Source organism: Taeniopygia guttata, chromosome Z (genome assembly GCF_048771995.1).
Source record: "Taeniopygia guttata chromosome Z, bTaeGut7.mat, whole genome shotgun sequence".
Taxonomy (NCBI): domain Eukaryota; kingdom Metazoa; phylum Chordata; class Aves; order Passeriformes; family Estrildidae; genus Taeniopygia; species Taeniopygia guttata.
In genome coordinates, this window is record NC_133063.1 from 49,519,321 (window position 1) to 49,532,405 (window position 13,085).

Genomic DNA, 13,085 nt, shown 5'->3' on the forward strand with positions numbered 1-13,085 from the left:
AACAATTCCTTGGAATTTATTCTTGAACTAGCAGTTTCAAAGCTGTTTGGCTTAAACACTAAAGAAGACATGCTCAGTGTATTTTATGCTTGATCTTCCAGGAGTACAGTACCATCCCTCTTCTATAATACAAGATTACATACAGAATTTTTATGTGCAGCATGCTTTCAATATCTAGAAAATTTAAAATAGCAGTAACTCTGGATTTGGTAAATTCCATAATTCTGTATAATATAAAATCGTAAGTAAAAATATGAACAAATAAAATTTACATAAAAGTAGTAATAATATTGTAATTATTCATAATATAGTAGCTATTCATGACAATTCATAGAATCAATAGTTCATGCCAATTTACAGAACAGTGATCAAGTCAGGTGAGCAATAAGAACTACCAGATTAACAATTCAGAATTGTTAGTCATCCTGACTACATTTTTTCACCTTTTCTCTACATCTTTTCTCTGTCTCCCTCCTCTTGTAATTATGTATTTACTTTCTCACTGCCTTTCCTATATTCTAAAATATTTTAATTTTTTCTCTAATATCTTTGTTAAAGAGCAAAATGGTGTTTTGCTTTGTGACACTCTGGAGCACTCCTTCTCATGTCTTTATTTCACACACAGTGTTACTTCCCAAAAGAGGGAAGGGGTAGGTGAAGGAAGAAAACAGTGGTAAAAGCTGGGGGATTTTTGCAGTTCTACCGACTTATGCCTACCCCATTCTTTCTTTTCTTCCCTTCCTTCTCCCCAGCCTCCCTCCCTCCCCATGAGTACTTAAAAAATCATTCCCATTCATGTTGTGTGAGTGCACAGGCTGGGAGAAATTACAGGGGATCTGCTCCAGATTGCCTTGACAACTTCAAGGCATCTCTGTGCGTGGGGACTGGTGGCACAGCAAAGTTTCCCAGGCCCCCTGGGGAAGGGGAGGGGAGAGGAAGAGAGGAGGCAGAGGTGCTGGAACCAGTAGCGTGGAGGAGAGAGCAGCGAGCAGGATGAAAGGGGCACATACATCTCCCGCGGCACAATGGGGGTTTTGCTGGCTGACTGTGAAAAGACACACTGAGGACACAATGCTTTGTGACACATGAAAGCTTTGGGGACCTTTCCAGATCCCCATTCAGTTCTGAGGGGTCATGTCAACATCTTAAAATGCAAAGGAAACAACCCTTCTCAATTTCTCGTGTTTTAAAAACAGATTTTAGATATTATTTTAGACAGTTGTTGTTGTTGGTATGCTGGCAGCTTTTGCAGTTTGCTGAGTTCCCGTTAATTGGGGCAGGAGGGGAGACTGCCCAGCAGGTCCCTAGGAAGGGCTCTTAGAGGTGAGCACTTGTTTCCTCCTCATACAGCTTTTGTTGATACTTAGGCCTGTCATCCCTCTGCTTTGAATGCTTTCTGCTATACATGCCACAAGCAGTTACAGCTCAAGAAGAGAGGAATTGCTGTTCCCTATGTCCTAGCTGAGAAATAAATTATGATAGCAACAGCAGGAATGAAATTAAAACTACCTAAAATAAGGAGCAATGTATTCCCAGCCAGAGGGCACCAGGGGAAGCCAGGCTGGAAAGCAGCTTACAAAGACTCTTGGTCCCTGACATACCATTTTCACATGGTTCACCACTCAATCCCAAAATCAGCCCAAGAAAAAAATAGTATCAAAATAGCTAATCCTTCAGAACATCAATTTTTACTGGTAAGGCATGCCCTATACTGATTCCTAATGACTTTTGGAGTGTAGGAGGCTCAAGCTACTATAAGGAGAAAAGTACAGGAAAAAATCAGGCTTGGTTAAAGCACAGGCAGGTGTGCCTCTAAGAATGACAGTGCTCATCCTCTGGTCCTGAATATAGTGTCTGTAAAGGGCAGAGTACTGAGAACTGATTGTGCTCAAGTTGTAAAACAAGTTTAAATATGTTCTTATCCAAAATGAAAAAATAGACCATTATTGCTACTTTAGAAAGAAAAAGTAAGAACAGAAAAAAACTATCAAAATACACAAAAATGATATTGACTGGGCTAATATGTAAACATTCATTTTTCACTTTTGTAAGTTGTTTTATTTAAAGTTTCATATTAATACTTTAAAAATAAACTTTTTAACAATTGCTGTCTGAGATATGCACTGTGCAGTTCAATAGCAGATCTGAAATTCTCCAAAAATTACTAACATTTTTTTTATTGGCCAACAGTATTTGCATTATTTCATATTTACATTACTTGAGGACTCTAAAAAAACCCCACCATCTTCCATCCACAAATAAGAGGGTTACAGGACTTCCTGTTTGTAAAATTTAAAAAGTTATTTGTAACTTGCTAGTGTTTACCCTTTTTCTCACAGCATTTCCAATCATAACTGTAAATATACGATGAACATAATAATCCAGTTCTGCAGATGGAAAAGCTGAGTAGAGAAATGAAGGATCAAATTCTTCAAATGTTGGATTTCTGTGCTCAGTTTTTTTCTGTACACTTTGCTCTTCCACTACAATGGCACACACATAAATCAAGCAATTTAGTGTGCAAATCTAGTGGTGTCCGTTCACAGCTCCTTTTGTAGGTACAATTCTTACTGACTTTAATGGTCTCTGCCAAAAGGGCAGAAAATGAAAAAATCTGAACTTAAAGGGTAAGTATGAAGCATGTGATATGTTTTATACTTTGAAGATTTGATCAGAGCCTGGGACACATCCTTGATCTCAGCCACATCAGGGACTAGAGTGCTTTCACTGTAGCTCCAAGAGAATGTATCTCCTCCTTGAAAAGACATACTGAAGTATTATATATCTACAATAATTTTAAAAACTTCTAGTTTTACCAGGCCATGATTTGAGTTTCAATATTATTTATATTCCTGCAGTCCTCTTGCCTTATTTTAAATGCTTTGTCCTCTGAGACAGACACCCAAAGCAGAAGTTGGTCGACTTTTTAAATATTTTATATGTTCAAAGGTGGCATCTATATAAATGGGTAGGCAGTCTTCATAAGTATGGATTAGGCAATTCTATATAGAAGGAGACAATAAAGCTAAAAGATCTTTTCCTAACCCCTTTTTTCATTCTGCATTTTGAAAGCTTGATTGCAACTAGAAGCATGAGCACTGCTTTGAGGCAGATGGCACAGCCCTCCTGATGGAGAATGGGCAAAGATCAAGGAGAAGGAGCAGTGGGGCATTTTAAGGAGAATAACTGTCAGACTTAGCTGCATCTGCTGGAAAGAGAAAGAGCATTTCCATTTCTGACAGCCCTCATGAGACATTCCTTCTCAGAGACTTCTGCAGTTCCCTGGCAGAACTGCACCTTCTATTAAAAAACACATTGCAGCCATTCATCAGTGCAATCTGATGAACAAACACTATAGAAGATGCCCTAGGGAGCACCATAATATTCACAGTAGATCCAAATAGAGGCAAGAATTAGGACTAATGTTGCAAGTTCTGTGAAGTTTATGAAAGACTATAACGGTTTATTCATGCACTGGTAAGGATTTCCTGAAACAGGCTAGCAGCATTTATCTGTTTTAAATTCCCATGGCTTGGGACAGAGGTAATTTGAGGTTTCCCACTGGGGATTAAAAAAAACTCTTCATACGTATTAATTGTTGCAAACATTATCAACATTACTTAAGAATACTCACTTTTCTATCTTATAAATTGTGTGTAGCACATTTTTCAGACTATGGTAACTGCATTAAGAAAAAATCATGAATTGTCTCACTGGAATATACGGAGTGCCACACTGCATCAGACCAATAATCTTTACTTTCAATGAAGTGTTAAGAAAGCACGGAAAGTGGTAAACTCTTCCCACAGAACTATTTTCATCATACGTAGTTCATACTCTTTACTCACAACTGTATCAGGTGAATGTCATTGTGCTTAAATTCACTAGGAATTGCTGCCCTGGATAGTAAAGCCTCAGGGAAGATGGGAGTCCGAGCAGTAGTATACTACATGAGCACTACCATCATTGCTGTGCTGATTGGCATAATCATTGTGGTCATCATCCACCCTGGGAAAGGTACGAAGGAAAACATGCACAGAGAAGGCAAAATTGTGCAAGTGACAGCAGCAGATGCCTTTCTTGATTTAATCAGGTATGGCTATGATACTGCATATTTTTGGTACCAATAGCTGTGATAGTAATGTTGGTTTCACAGAGAACAAAAGTAGAGAATTTGCTAACTTTATGATTGCATAAAGTTAGCAAATTTCTTTCAACTGTGTGATATCAATATCTCTAACCCTTACAATGCTAAAAAGGGATACATGGATTTATCTCCAAATCAAGTTGTTGCAGTGGAAGAAATTGCTTTTAATACTAAAAGGAAGATTTCCTTCCTTCCTTCCTTCCTTCCTTCCTTCCTTCCTTCCTTCCTTCCTTCCTTCCTTCCTTCCTTCCTTCCTTCCTTCCTTCCTTCCTTCCTTCCTTCCTTCCTTCCTTCCTTCCTTCCTTCCTTCCTTCCTTCCTTCCTTCCTTCCTTCCTTCCTTCCTTCCTTCCTTCCTCCCTTCCTCCCTTCCTCCCTTCCTCCCTTCCTCCCTTCCTCCCTTCCTCCCTTCCTCCCTCCCTTCCTCCCTCCCTCCCTCCCTCCCTCCCTCCCTCCCTCCCTCCCTCCCTCCCTCCCTCCCTCCCTCCCTCCCTCCCTCCCTCCCTCCCTCCCTCCCCTCCCCCTCCCCTCCCCTCCCCTTCCCTCCCCTCCCCTTCCCTCCCCTCCCCTTCCCTCCCCTTCCCTCCCCTTCCCTCCCCTCCCCTCCCCTCCCCTCCCCTCCCCTCCCCTCCCCTCCCCTCCCCTCCCCTCCCCTCCCCTCCCCTCCCCTCCCCTCCCCTTCCCTTCCCTTCCCTTCCCTTCCCTTCCCTTCCCTTCCCTTCCCTTCCCTTCCCTTCCCTTCCCTTCCCTTCCCTTCCCTTCCCTTCCCTTCCCTTCCCTTCCCTTCCCTTCCCTTCCCTTCCCTTCCCTTCCCTTCCCTTCCCTTCCCTTCCCTTCCCTTCCCTTCCCTTCCCTTCCCTTCCCTTCCCTTCCCTTCCCTTCCCTTCCCTTCCCTTCCCTTCCCTTCCTTCCCCCTCCCCCTCCTCCTCCCGTCCCCTCCTCCTCCCCTCCCCTCCTCTTCCCCTCCTCCTCCCCTCCCCATCCCCTCCCCTCCTCCTCCTCCTCCTCCTCCTCCTCCTCCTCCTCCTCCTCCTCCTCCTCCTCCTCCTCTTCCTCTTCCTCTTCCTCTTCCTCTTCCTCTTCCTCTTCCTCTTCCTCTTCCTCTTCCTCTTCCTCTTCCTCTTCCTCCCTTGCCCTCCCCTCCTTCCATCACACAGAATTTTCAGAATTACTAAAAAGTCCATATTTAGTAATACTAAAAGCACCTTATTACTAAATTCCTCCCTTTTTCTTACAACTTGCAACAGTTTTCTCACTTCACTTGAACCCCTGATTTGCTTATTTATTTTACTTTTGAATAGTAGCCACCAATCTGGGTGCCATCTACTCAATTTATTCCATTACATGAATGGGAAAAAACTTCCAGGAACAGGCAAGTTAAATGCTTGAGATAGAGGGCACAGACATAAAATCTTGTTTTTTCTTTGCTCAGAGAATCTGCAGTACCTCTTTTACGGAGCTAATATATTACAGATATAGTCCAGGGAATAGGGAAGCCGAGGTTTTGAACTCAGGAGCTTTGCCACAGGTAAAACCATCAAAATTTTGTGTTACGCTAACCCATTGGGAGAATCCGGAGACACTGAGAAAGGCCTCCAGGGATCACACTGCCAGAAAGGGGGACTACAGAAACTTCCATAAAGAGGTTTGCACTGAGATTCCTCAAGATCTGTTCAGTTAGGCTGCTTCTAAATCCCTCAGAAATGCACAAAACAAAGGAGTACAAACAAACCCCTATCTGTAATACATGTTGCAGACATAAAACACACACATGTATGTATTATTATTACAGAATACTCAAACTTTAGAAAGATTTGGGTGTAACCACAGCAAGACTAAATCAAGTGATAAATATCATTAAGAACTAGACTACATGAATTAAAAAATTGATTGAGAACTCAAAATATATTATTAAATGAGTTATTAATATGAATTCATAATGCATTAATAAGTACAAAATTAAAACTGAGCCCATAGATCTTTGTACATTTAGTAATTTATCTATTATTACCATAACCAGCTAATATTACCATAACCAAACCTGCTATCCAATAGTGAATACAGAGAGTCTAATTGCCAGGAACTATCCAATCCTACATTTCATCCTGGTAAAGCTTACCAGGCCAATGCTACATGCAAAGCTCTACTCACTGTATATGTAATTAAATATTACTCTGAGGATTCCTCAAAAACTAGCTGTCCAATTCTTTTATTAGCTGTGTCCTTACGAAAGGAATTATTAGCGTTTTTTTCTCATGTTATTTTCTTTCTCTTTCACAGAAATATGTTCCCTCCAAATCTGGTGGAAGCTTGCTTTAAACAGGTAATTTTTTATTAATTCCAAATAAAACATGAAGAAGTAAGAAACTAAATGTTACCATATTTGCCTTAAGAATATCATGTTCTTGTACTTGAAAGCAGGAACATAACTTAACATTTGCTGCTGTTGAAAAAAAAATCCCTGAATTAAACCAACCAAATCTATACTTTGTTTTCAATCATATTGAGACAACAGTATTTGCTATGAGAAGTGAAGAAAACCCTCAGAGTTTGGCAAATAAAAAAATTTCTTTTTTCAAAATGTTAAATTCATAAGCTGACAGCAAGGTTCATTACGGTGAATTCAGGATCTGGTTTTCTAAAACAGTGTTATGTTAAACTGGGAGATACTAAGATAGATATTCACCATCTGTGCAAAGACTGGAAGATTTTCAGGGATGCCATATGACAAATATGCATAGTTCGGAAATAGAAAAAAAAATTTGTAGACGTCAACAGAAAAAGCAAATTAAGATCTTCCTGTCACCTACAGTAGCAGTCCTTAGGAGCACTTTTTTTAAATTGCTTCTCAAAATCCTCTATCATTAGCTTGGTCTTAATCTTAGCTGTACTATGGAGAACATAATAGTTCCATTTGTTTTTTTTAAAAGGAGGACATTTCTGATTCAGTGAAACCTAAAATGTCTTTCCATAATCTTATTGTTTCATCTTAACCTCACAGATAGTCTTGATCTTATATTATTTACCAGTTACTGCTCTAGCAATAAAAAAAGCTGAAATGTGGAGGTCAGGAAGAGCATAAACTTTCCAAAATCCAGCTGAATTACATCTTGCAGAAGAATTGAAAAGAAATTGTAGCATTATCTTTAGCTGTAAAAACAGAAACCAATAAATATTAATCACTTTCTGCTAAAGATTTTTAGATTAAAGATTAAAAAATAAACTAGACCCCAGTCCAAATGCCATGCCTCTGTCTTCAGCAAGGATGTTGATGAACTCAGTACAGAAATGCAGAAGAGCAGTATAGAAATGCAAAAGTCTACATCTAAACTAGAAATAAATTCAAAGAATGTAATGTAATAAAGTACAGGAATGATGTGATCTTTATCTCAAAATAATGAAATAATTACAGCATAAAGTTACAAATGTAGCAGCAAGTATTTTTCATAAATCTCTCAAGTTCAGATGTAATTATCTAGAGCTCTTCAAAGCAATCAAAGTGTCTTCCAGACTGCAGTTTCAAAAATATTTGGGAAACTGTTTAAGCAGATAACAGGCCATTAGTTCAATCTCAGTTATAATGAAAGATATAAATGCCTTAAAGGGAAAAGTAGAAACTTCATAATAAACAAAAAAATAAAATACATAAAACAAACCCAATGCCAAAACCACAAAGGTTTCTGAAACATAAATTGTAATATCTTTCTTCCATAATATGGCCCATTTCCTCCTTTTTTTTTTTTCCTGTTGTTGTTGTTGTTATTTGTTTTGTTTGGGTTTTTTTATTTTCATTTTTTGGCAGGGGGGGTTGACTTTGGAGAAACTTCGGAGTTTTTAAGATGACAAAATTGAGTAGGGTACTGTAAGAATTTTAAAAATTGTGGAGTTAGCAATGGAAGTTGCTGAAAGACTGGGAGTTGATATTTTTATGAATGACATTGCCAAAAGATGCACACAGTTAAGTTTACAGAGGACAAGAAAGTCCAAGCAGTTTGTGTTCAGATATGAAAAAAAAAAAAGCCAAAGAAGGTGATAAGACCCTGGCACAACACAGCACTGTAAAGAAGTAAAAATTTAGATGTTAACAGTAATTTCTGTTTTGACATAGCAAATTATCATCAAAAATACCAAAAATGTTCAGTTCAGCTCTAGGATATACATTAAGTGACAGAACACTAAGACACAAACTAAGGTCAGAGGAATGTGACCATTTAGAAAACAGAGCGTATTCAGTTTTATTCATTCATAGATTAGTGCAAAATGAACATAGTGAGGAGTTGTTGAAATTATCAAAAGAACACAACATATAAAGCAAAAAAAAAACCCTGAGAAACTATTCAAGTACAAAAAAAAAAGCGGGAACAGAGCTAAATAAGATAAAAACATACAAAAAGAAATGGAAATCACTATTGCCAAATTTAAACTGGAAATTAGTGATGGTTTTAACCCTACATAACTGAAGTTGAATTCCTGAAAACATATTTATTTAGGAGTTACAGGAACACTTCAGCAGCTTTACAATACACATTAAAAAAAATCTTTTGATAGTATTCTACTGTAACAGAAAACTTGGTTTGGTAACTAGCAGTTCTAAACCTGTGTTCTTAATTAAAGATGTCCTGTAGATTATGTTAACATTTAAGTATCTTGTATTTCTCATGTGCTTTAAAGCTTAAGGAGGTTCTTAAAAAACAATCTAGAAGAACAGGACATATTTAGCAAAACTTTTTACTGACTTTCAGCAGCAACTGAAAGTACCAGGATTTACTGAAGTACCAGGATTTTAAATTTGTCTTACCATTACTTTTTGAACTTGGTACCAAACCCTAGATTTTTACATAAAATTATTTTGTTGTAGCAGATTTATTAAAAAAGATCTTAGCTTACAAGTATGTGTAATTTTCTTAGGTATCCAGATGATTTTGTACATCTGACCCCACAATTTTCCTTCCATAAGTTTCCATTATTTTGTATGTTTCTCAGAAGATATATGAAGAGGAATGAGCCATCCGGCACAAATCTGTTTGTATAACACCATGTTTGATGATCAGAACACAGTACTTCTCATAGCTGTCCACATTCAACAGTGTAACACTACCCCACAGCTTTACACACCTGGAAATCATCACTGGAATATGTACTGCACATTTAAATCACATCTTTGGATAGATCAGATGTGCACATTATGTCTTAGAGCATCCTTAGGCAAGTTTCTTTCCTAGTTTGTATTGGAAGCCTCTGGAAGGAGCTAAATGAAATGGAGAGCATAACCAAAGTGGGAGAGATTTTAAGTGGAGTTGGCAATGTTTTTATATTATTGCTGCTGGGAGACAAAGAGTCCTGGAGGGAGACTGGAACCTTAGGACTTATCTAGGACGTATCTTCCTAAATTTTCTACTGTTCCTCTTTCAGTTGTTTGGTCCTTTGAATTCCCTTTCCTGTTTCTTCCCAGCAAGACTGTGAGCCAAAGCTGCCTCCCCACTCTTTTACTTCTCCTCATGCTTCTTCTTTTTGCAGATATTTCCCTTTTTCACTTGACTGTCATGAATTTTCAAATATGATGGAAAGTGGTTTTGTTTCCTCAGGATCCTGGGATGCATTTTTTCATGCCCCACTCAGTTTCATTCGGTGATTCCAAACTTTTGCGTAAAGTAGGAGGGACTTGATTCATCCAAATTCTGCCTGGAGATTCAGGGACTTGAGAGATATGGAGAGATATGCCAGATAATGAAGACTGAGACAAAGAATTCATTTGGTACCTCAGCCTTCTCAGACTGATTCTTAAACAGCAGATTATTAATCTAAATAACATGTTTTCTGATTATGGTTGTTCTCATATGAGAACAACATTCACTATGCACAGTGCACATGAGGATTTTGTGATTTTTATAAGTAGCAAGAGAATCTGAATAGATTGACTGCAGGTGAATATTCCACACTTAAGTAAAATTAGATTACTTTTTTCAAATTTTTCTCTATACCCTTGCATTTACCCCAGTTTAGGGATATCTAAAGAAATCTTTGGGTTTATCTTTCAGCTCTGGCCACTCTCTCTTCATTTCTTCTTATTGCTAAATTAAAAAATGCTGTCTAGCCTGGGGCTAAGTAGTAGTGAGCAGTCTGTTTGTTAAGCAGATACTGCTTTTTAGCTGCATGTTCTTTGTGCTGTGCTCTGGAGGTGTATCAGACGGCAGAAGAAACACAAGCAAACTTGCAAAATCAAGAGAAACAGAATCAATCTAAAAACTTGGCAAGGGTCATTCTGGTGTGAATAGGTATAATTTGATGCCAGTTGAAGCTTTAAAAACTGCATCTGATAGCTGCCTTTCTTCTGAGATACTTTTTAGTACATACTCTTTCCTGAACTTGTCAAAGGAATTGCTGCTCACACATCCAGAAATGAATACTAACTAATACATGGTTTCTATTCCTCATGATAATTTGGAGTAAAGATATAATATGACTTGTGTCATCAGCTCTTACACAGAAAATTTAGAATGCTTTCACACATATACATATGGAAAGCAAAATAAAAAAAACAATTCAGAAGATGGAATATCTCTGTCTTTTAATTTTGAGGGTTGCATTTAAGCAAATTTGTAATTTTAAAAATCATTATTCACAAAATGCTGCATAATCATACAGACTTAGCACAGACAGTACTAATGACAGTATCTCAGAGTAAATTATGACAGTGAATTCTGAATTTGCAGAATAGCTAGCATCGCACTTACCTTTTCTGCAAGTTAAACAAATGGATTATGCTGATGCCAGGTTATAATATTGCTTCTTCAAAAGTCCTTCAATATATCCAAGTCAAATGATGGGATATCTTGTATCACTAATAAAACCAACATAATAATCACTGTAAAGAACTGATTCATTGCATTATTCAATACAAAACCTGTATTGTCTATTCCACAGTAAGCTAAATTAATTAAATTGAATTTTCCAATTGATGGTTACCACCATGTCTTGTAAAAAAAGTCCAGAAATGCATTATTTTTGCATTTTACGTGCAGATATGATTGTTCATAGAAAGCTGTTGAAATTAATACATTCAAATAACATTTATCTTGCTCCTCAATTGCTCTCTGTACATGAACTTAAGGAACAATTATGAGTATTTTGCATCTAATAACTTACCAGGCAAAAATAGGCCTCTTCCTGTAGGCCCAACAAAATTATATCCTCCCAAAATTATAGGACTTCAGTAATATTGCCTAGCCCATCACATATTATCAATGTATGCACCTCTATTCTCTCTTCTGAGACACTTAAGCCTACAATGAGTGGTTTGTTTTGCCTAATTTCTTCTATTTCCGAAAGTTGCAAAGGAACAAGAATCAGCAGAATCACAATGTGAAATTAAACTGTCAGTTTCAGCTACATTAAAAGCTGATAACTCTGATTGCCACTAAGATAGAGATCTGCTGAAAATAGGAATATCATAAAAGTTAAAAAAATTAATTCTTACCACCAGTTACTCTGCAGAGCAGTAATAATCAACTCTGCTATTAATTAATCTATTTCAAAGCAGTTTCTAACATCTTGAAGGTGGTCCTTCATCCAGTCACTTCCTATTAGCCATTGGCTTTTTCACCATTTCACACATAGAAAATATATTTTGTGGTGACCAAGTAATTTTATGTTTTTCCTTTAATGTCATCTGAAAGAGCAATAGTAAGGGTAAAACTCAACCAACACCTTACATTTTTTTCCTCAGTAGATACATCCCTTGTGTTCCCTGTATCTGGATTGCTTTGATTTCTTTTGCTTTACCACAGAACTTCTTGTGGCTTTTGATAGACAACTTTGTGCATAGGACAGATCGACAGCAGGCATATATCCACAGGCATCTCCTGGTGCTCAATCAGCCATAATGGAAGAAAGAGCAGCTCAAGTAAATATTCCAGTGGAACTAAAGTTGCTCTGGTTTCTGTTGCTTAGATTAGCACTTTGAATCTCACTCTAAAAAAGCTGTTTCTCCCTTGCTCTGGAAGGGGTTCCAGAAATACTATTCTCCATAGTAATGTTTCTGAATATTTAAGTCTGATTAATAAGGTGAGCGAACAGATAAGACCTACATCTCTTTGGCCAGTCTAGTAGCTGAAATGGAAAAGGACTTTGCTGAGTGAGTTCTTAAAAATCCGTATTATACCCCAAAAGAGACGTAAGTAATAAATTAAAAGCACATTCCTGCTGTGACAGAATTCCACAATGAGTATAAAATTAAGGCATATACTTATTACCACCTAAAATTCTTTCTAACACAGGTTTTTGAAAGTAATATCTTCCCATACAGATCCCAACACCTCAGTCCGTCACCACAATTTTGTAGATGTGTGGGCAACTCTGACCTAATCTGATATGAGGGGGGCAATTCTCAGACAAGTAAAGGTCATGGTGCCTCTTATGGAAAAGTGGTTTATGACTTAGCTCATGGCCTGTTCCAACAGGCAGGTAGCACACATCCAACTCTGTCCTACAGCTGTATCACACTTTTGACCTAGTCATGTAGAAATGAGAGAAGAACCTGAGGGTAATGGAGGAGATTAAGAACCAAATAAATTATGATGTGCTAGGGAAAGTGGGAAATGAATTGGTAATTTCATGAGAAATTAGGCTTTAATTCCAGACTTTATTGTTCCAGAACTCATTCAACAGCTTGCTTTTCTATGTTCATCTAATCCGTGTGCCTGCAAATGCAACTTATTTACAGAATTGCATTAATGGGTTTGCACCTAAGGTTTTTTTCCTATTGAAAAACAGCAATAAAAATAGAAATGTAACACAATTACCACACCTGGAGACAAGGAAAGAGAATTAGATAGGAAACAGGAAAGGGAAAGAGAAAAAAAGAAAAAGAAGAAAGGAAAAGAAAAAGGAAAAAGAAAAATAGAAGGAAAAGAGTGATGTAAAGTGTTAGGCAGTATTTCA

General features: G+C 37.7%; 1 protein-coding gene across 1 annotated transcript in view; it reads left to right on the forward strand.

Moving 5' to 3' along the window:
• The window catches only part of SLC1A3 (solute carrier family 1 member 3), a 64,980-nt gene that overhangs the window by 40,769 nt on the left and 11,126 nt on the right, over window positions 1-13,085 (forward strand). Inside the window, exons 4-5 of the mRNA XM_002194998.7 lie at window positions 3,889-4,093; window positions 6,426-6,468. Of these exons, the coding sequence (XP_002195034.1) occupies window positions 3,889-4,093; window positions 6,426-6,468 (248 nt within the window). The remainder of the gene's footprint in view (window positions 1-3,888; window positions 4,094-6,425; window positions 6,469-13,085) is intronic.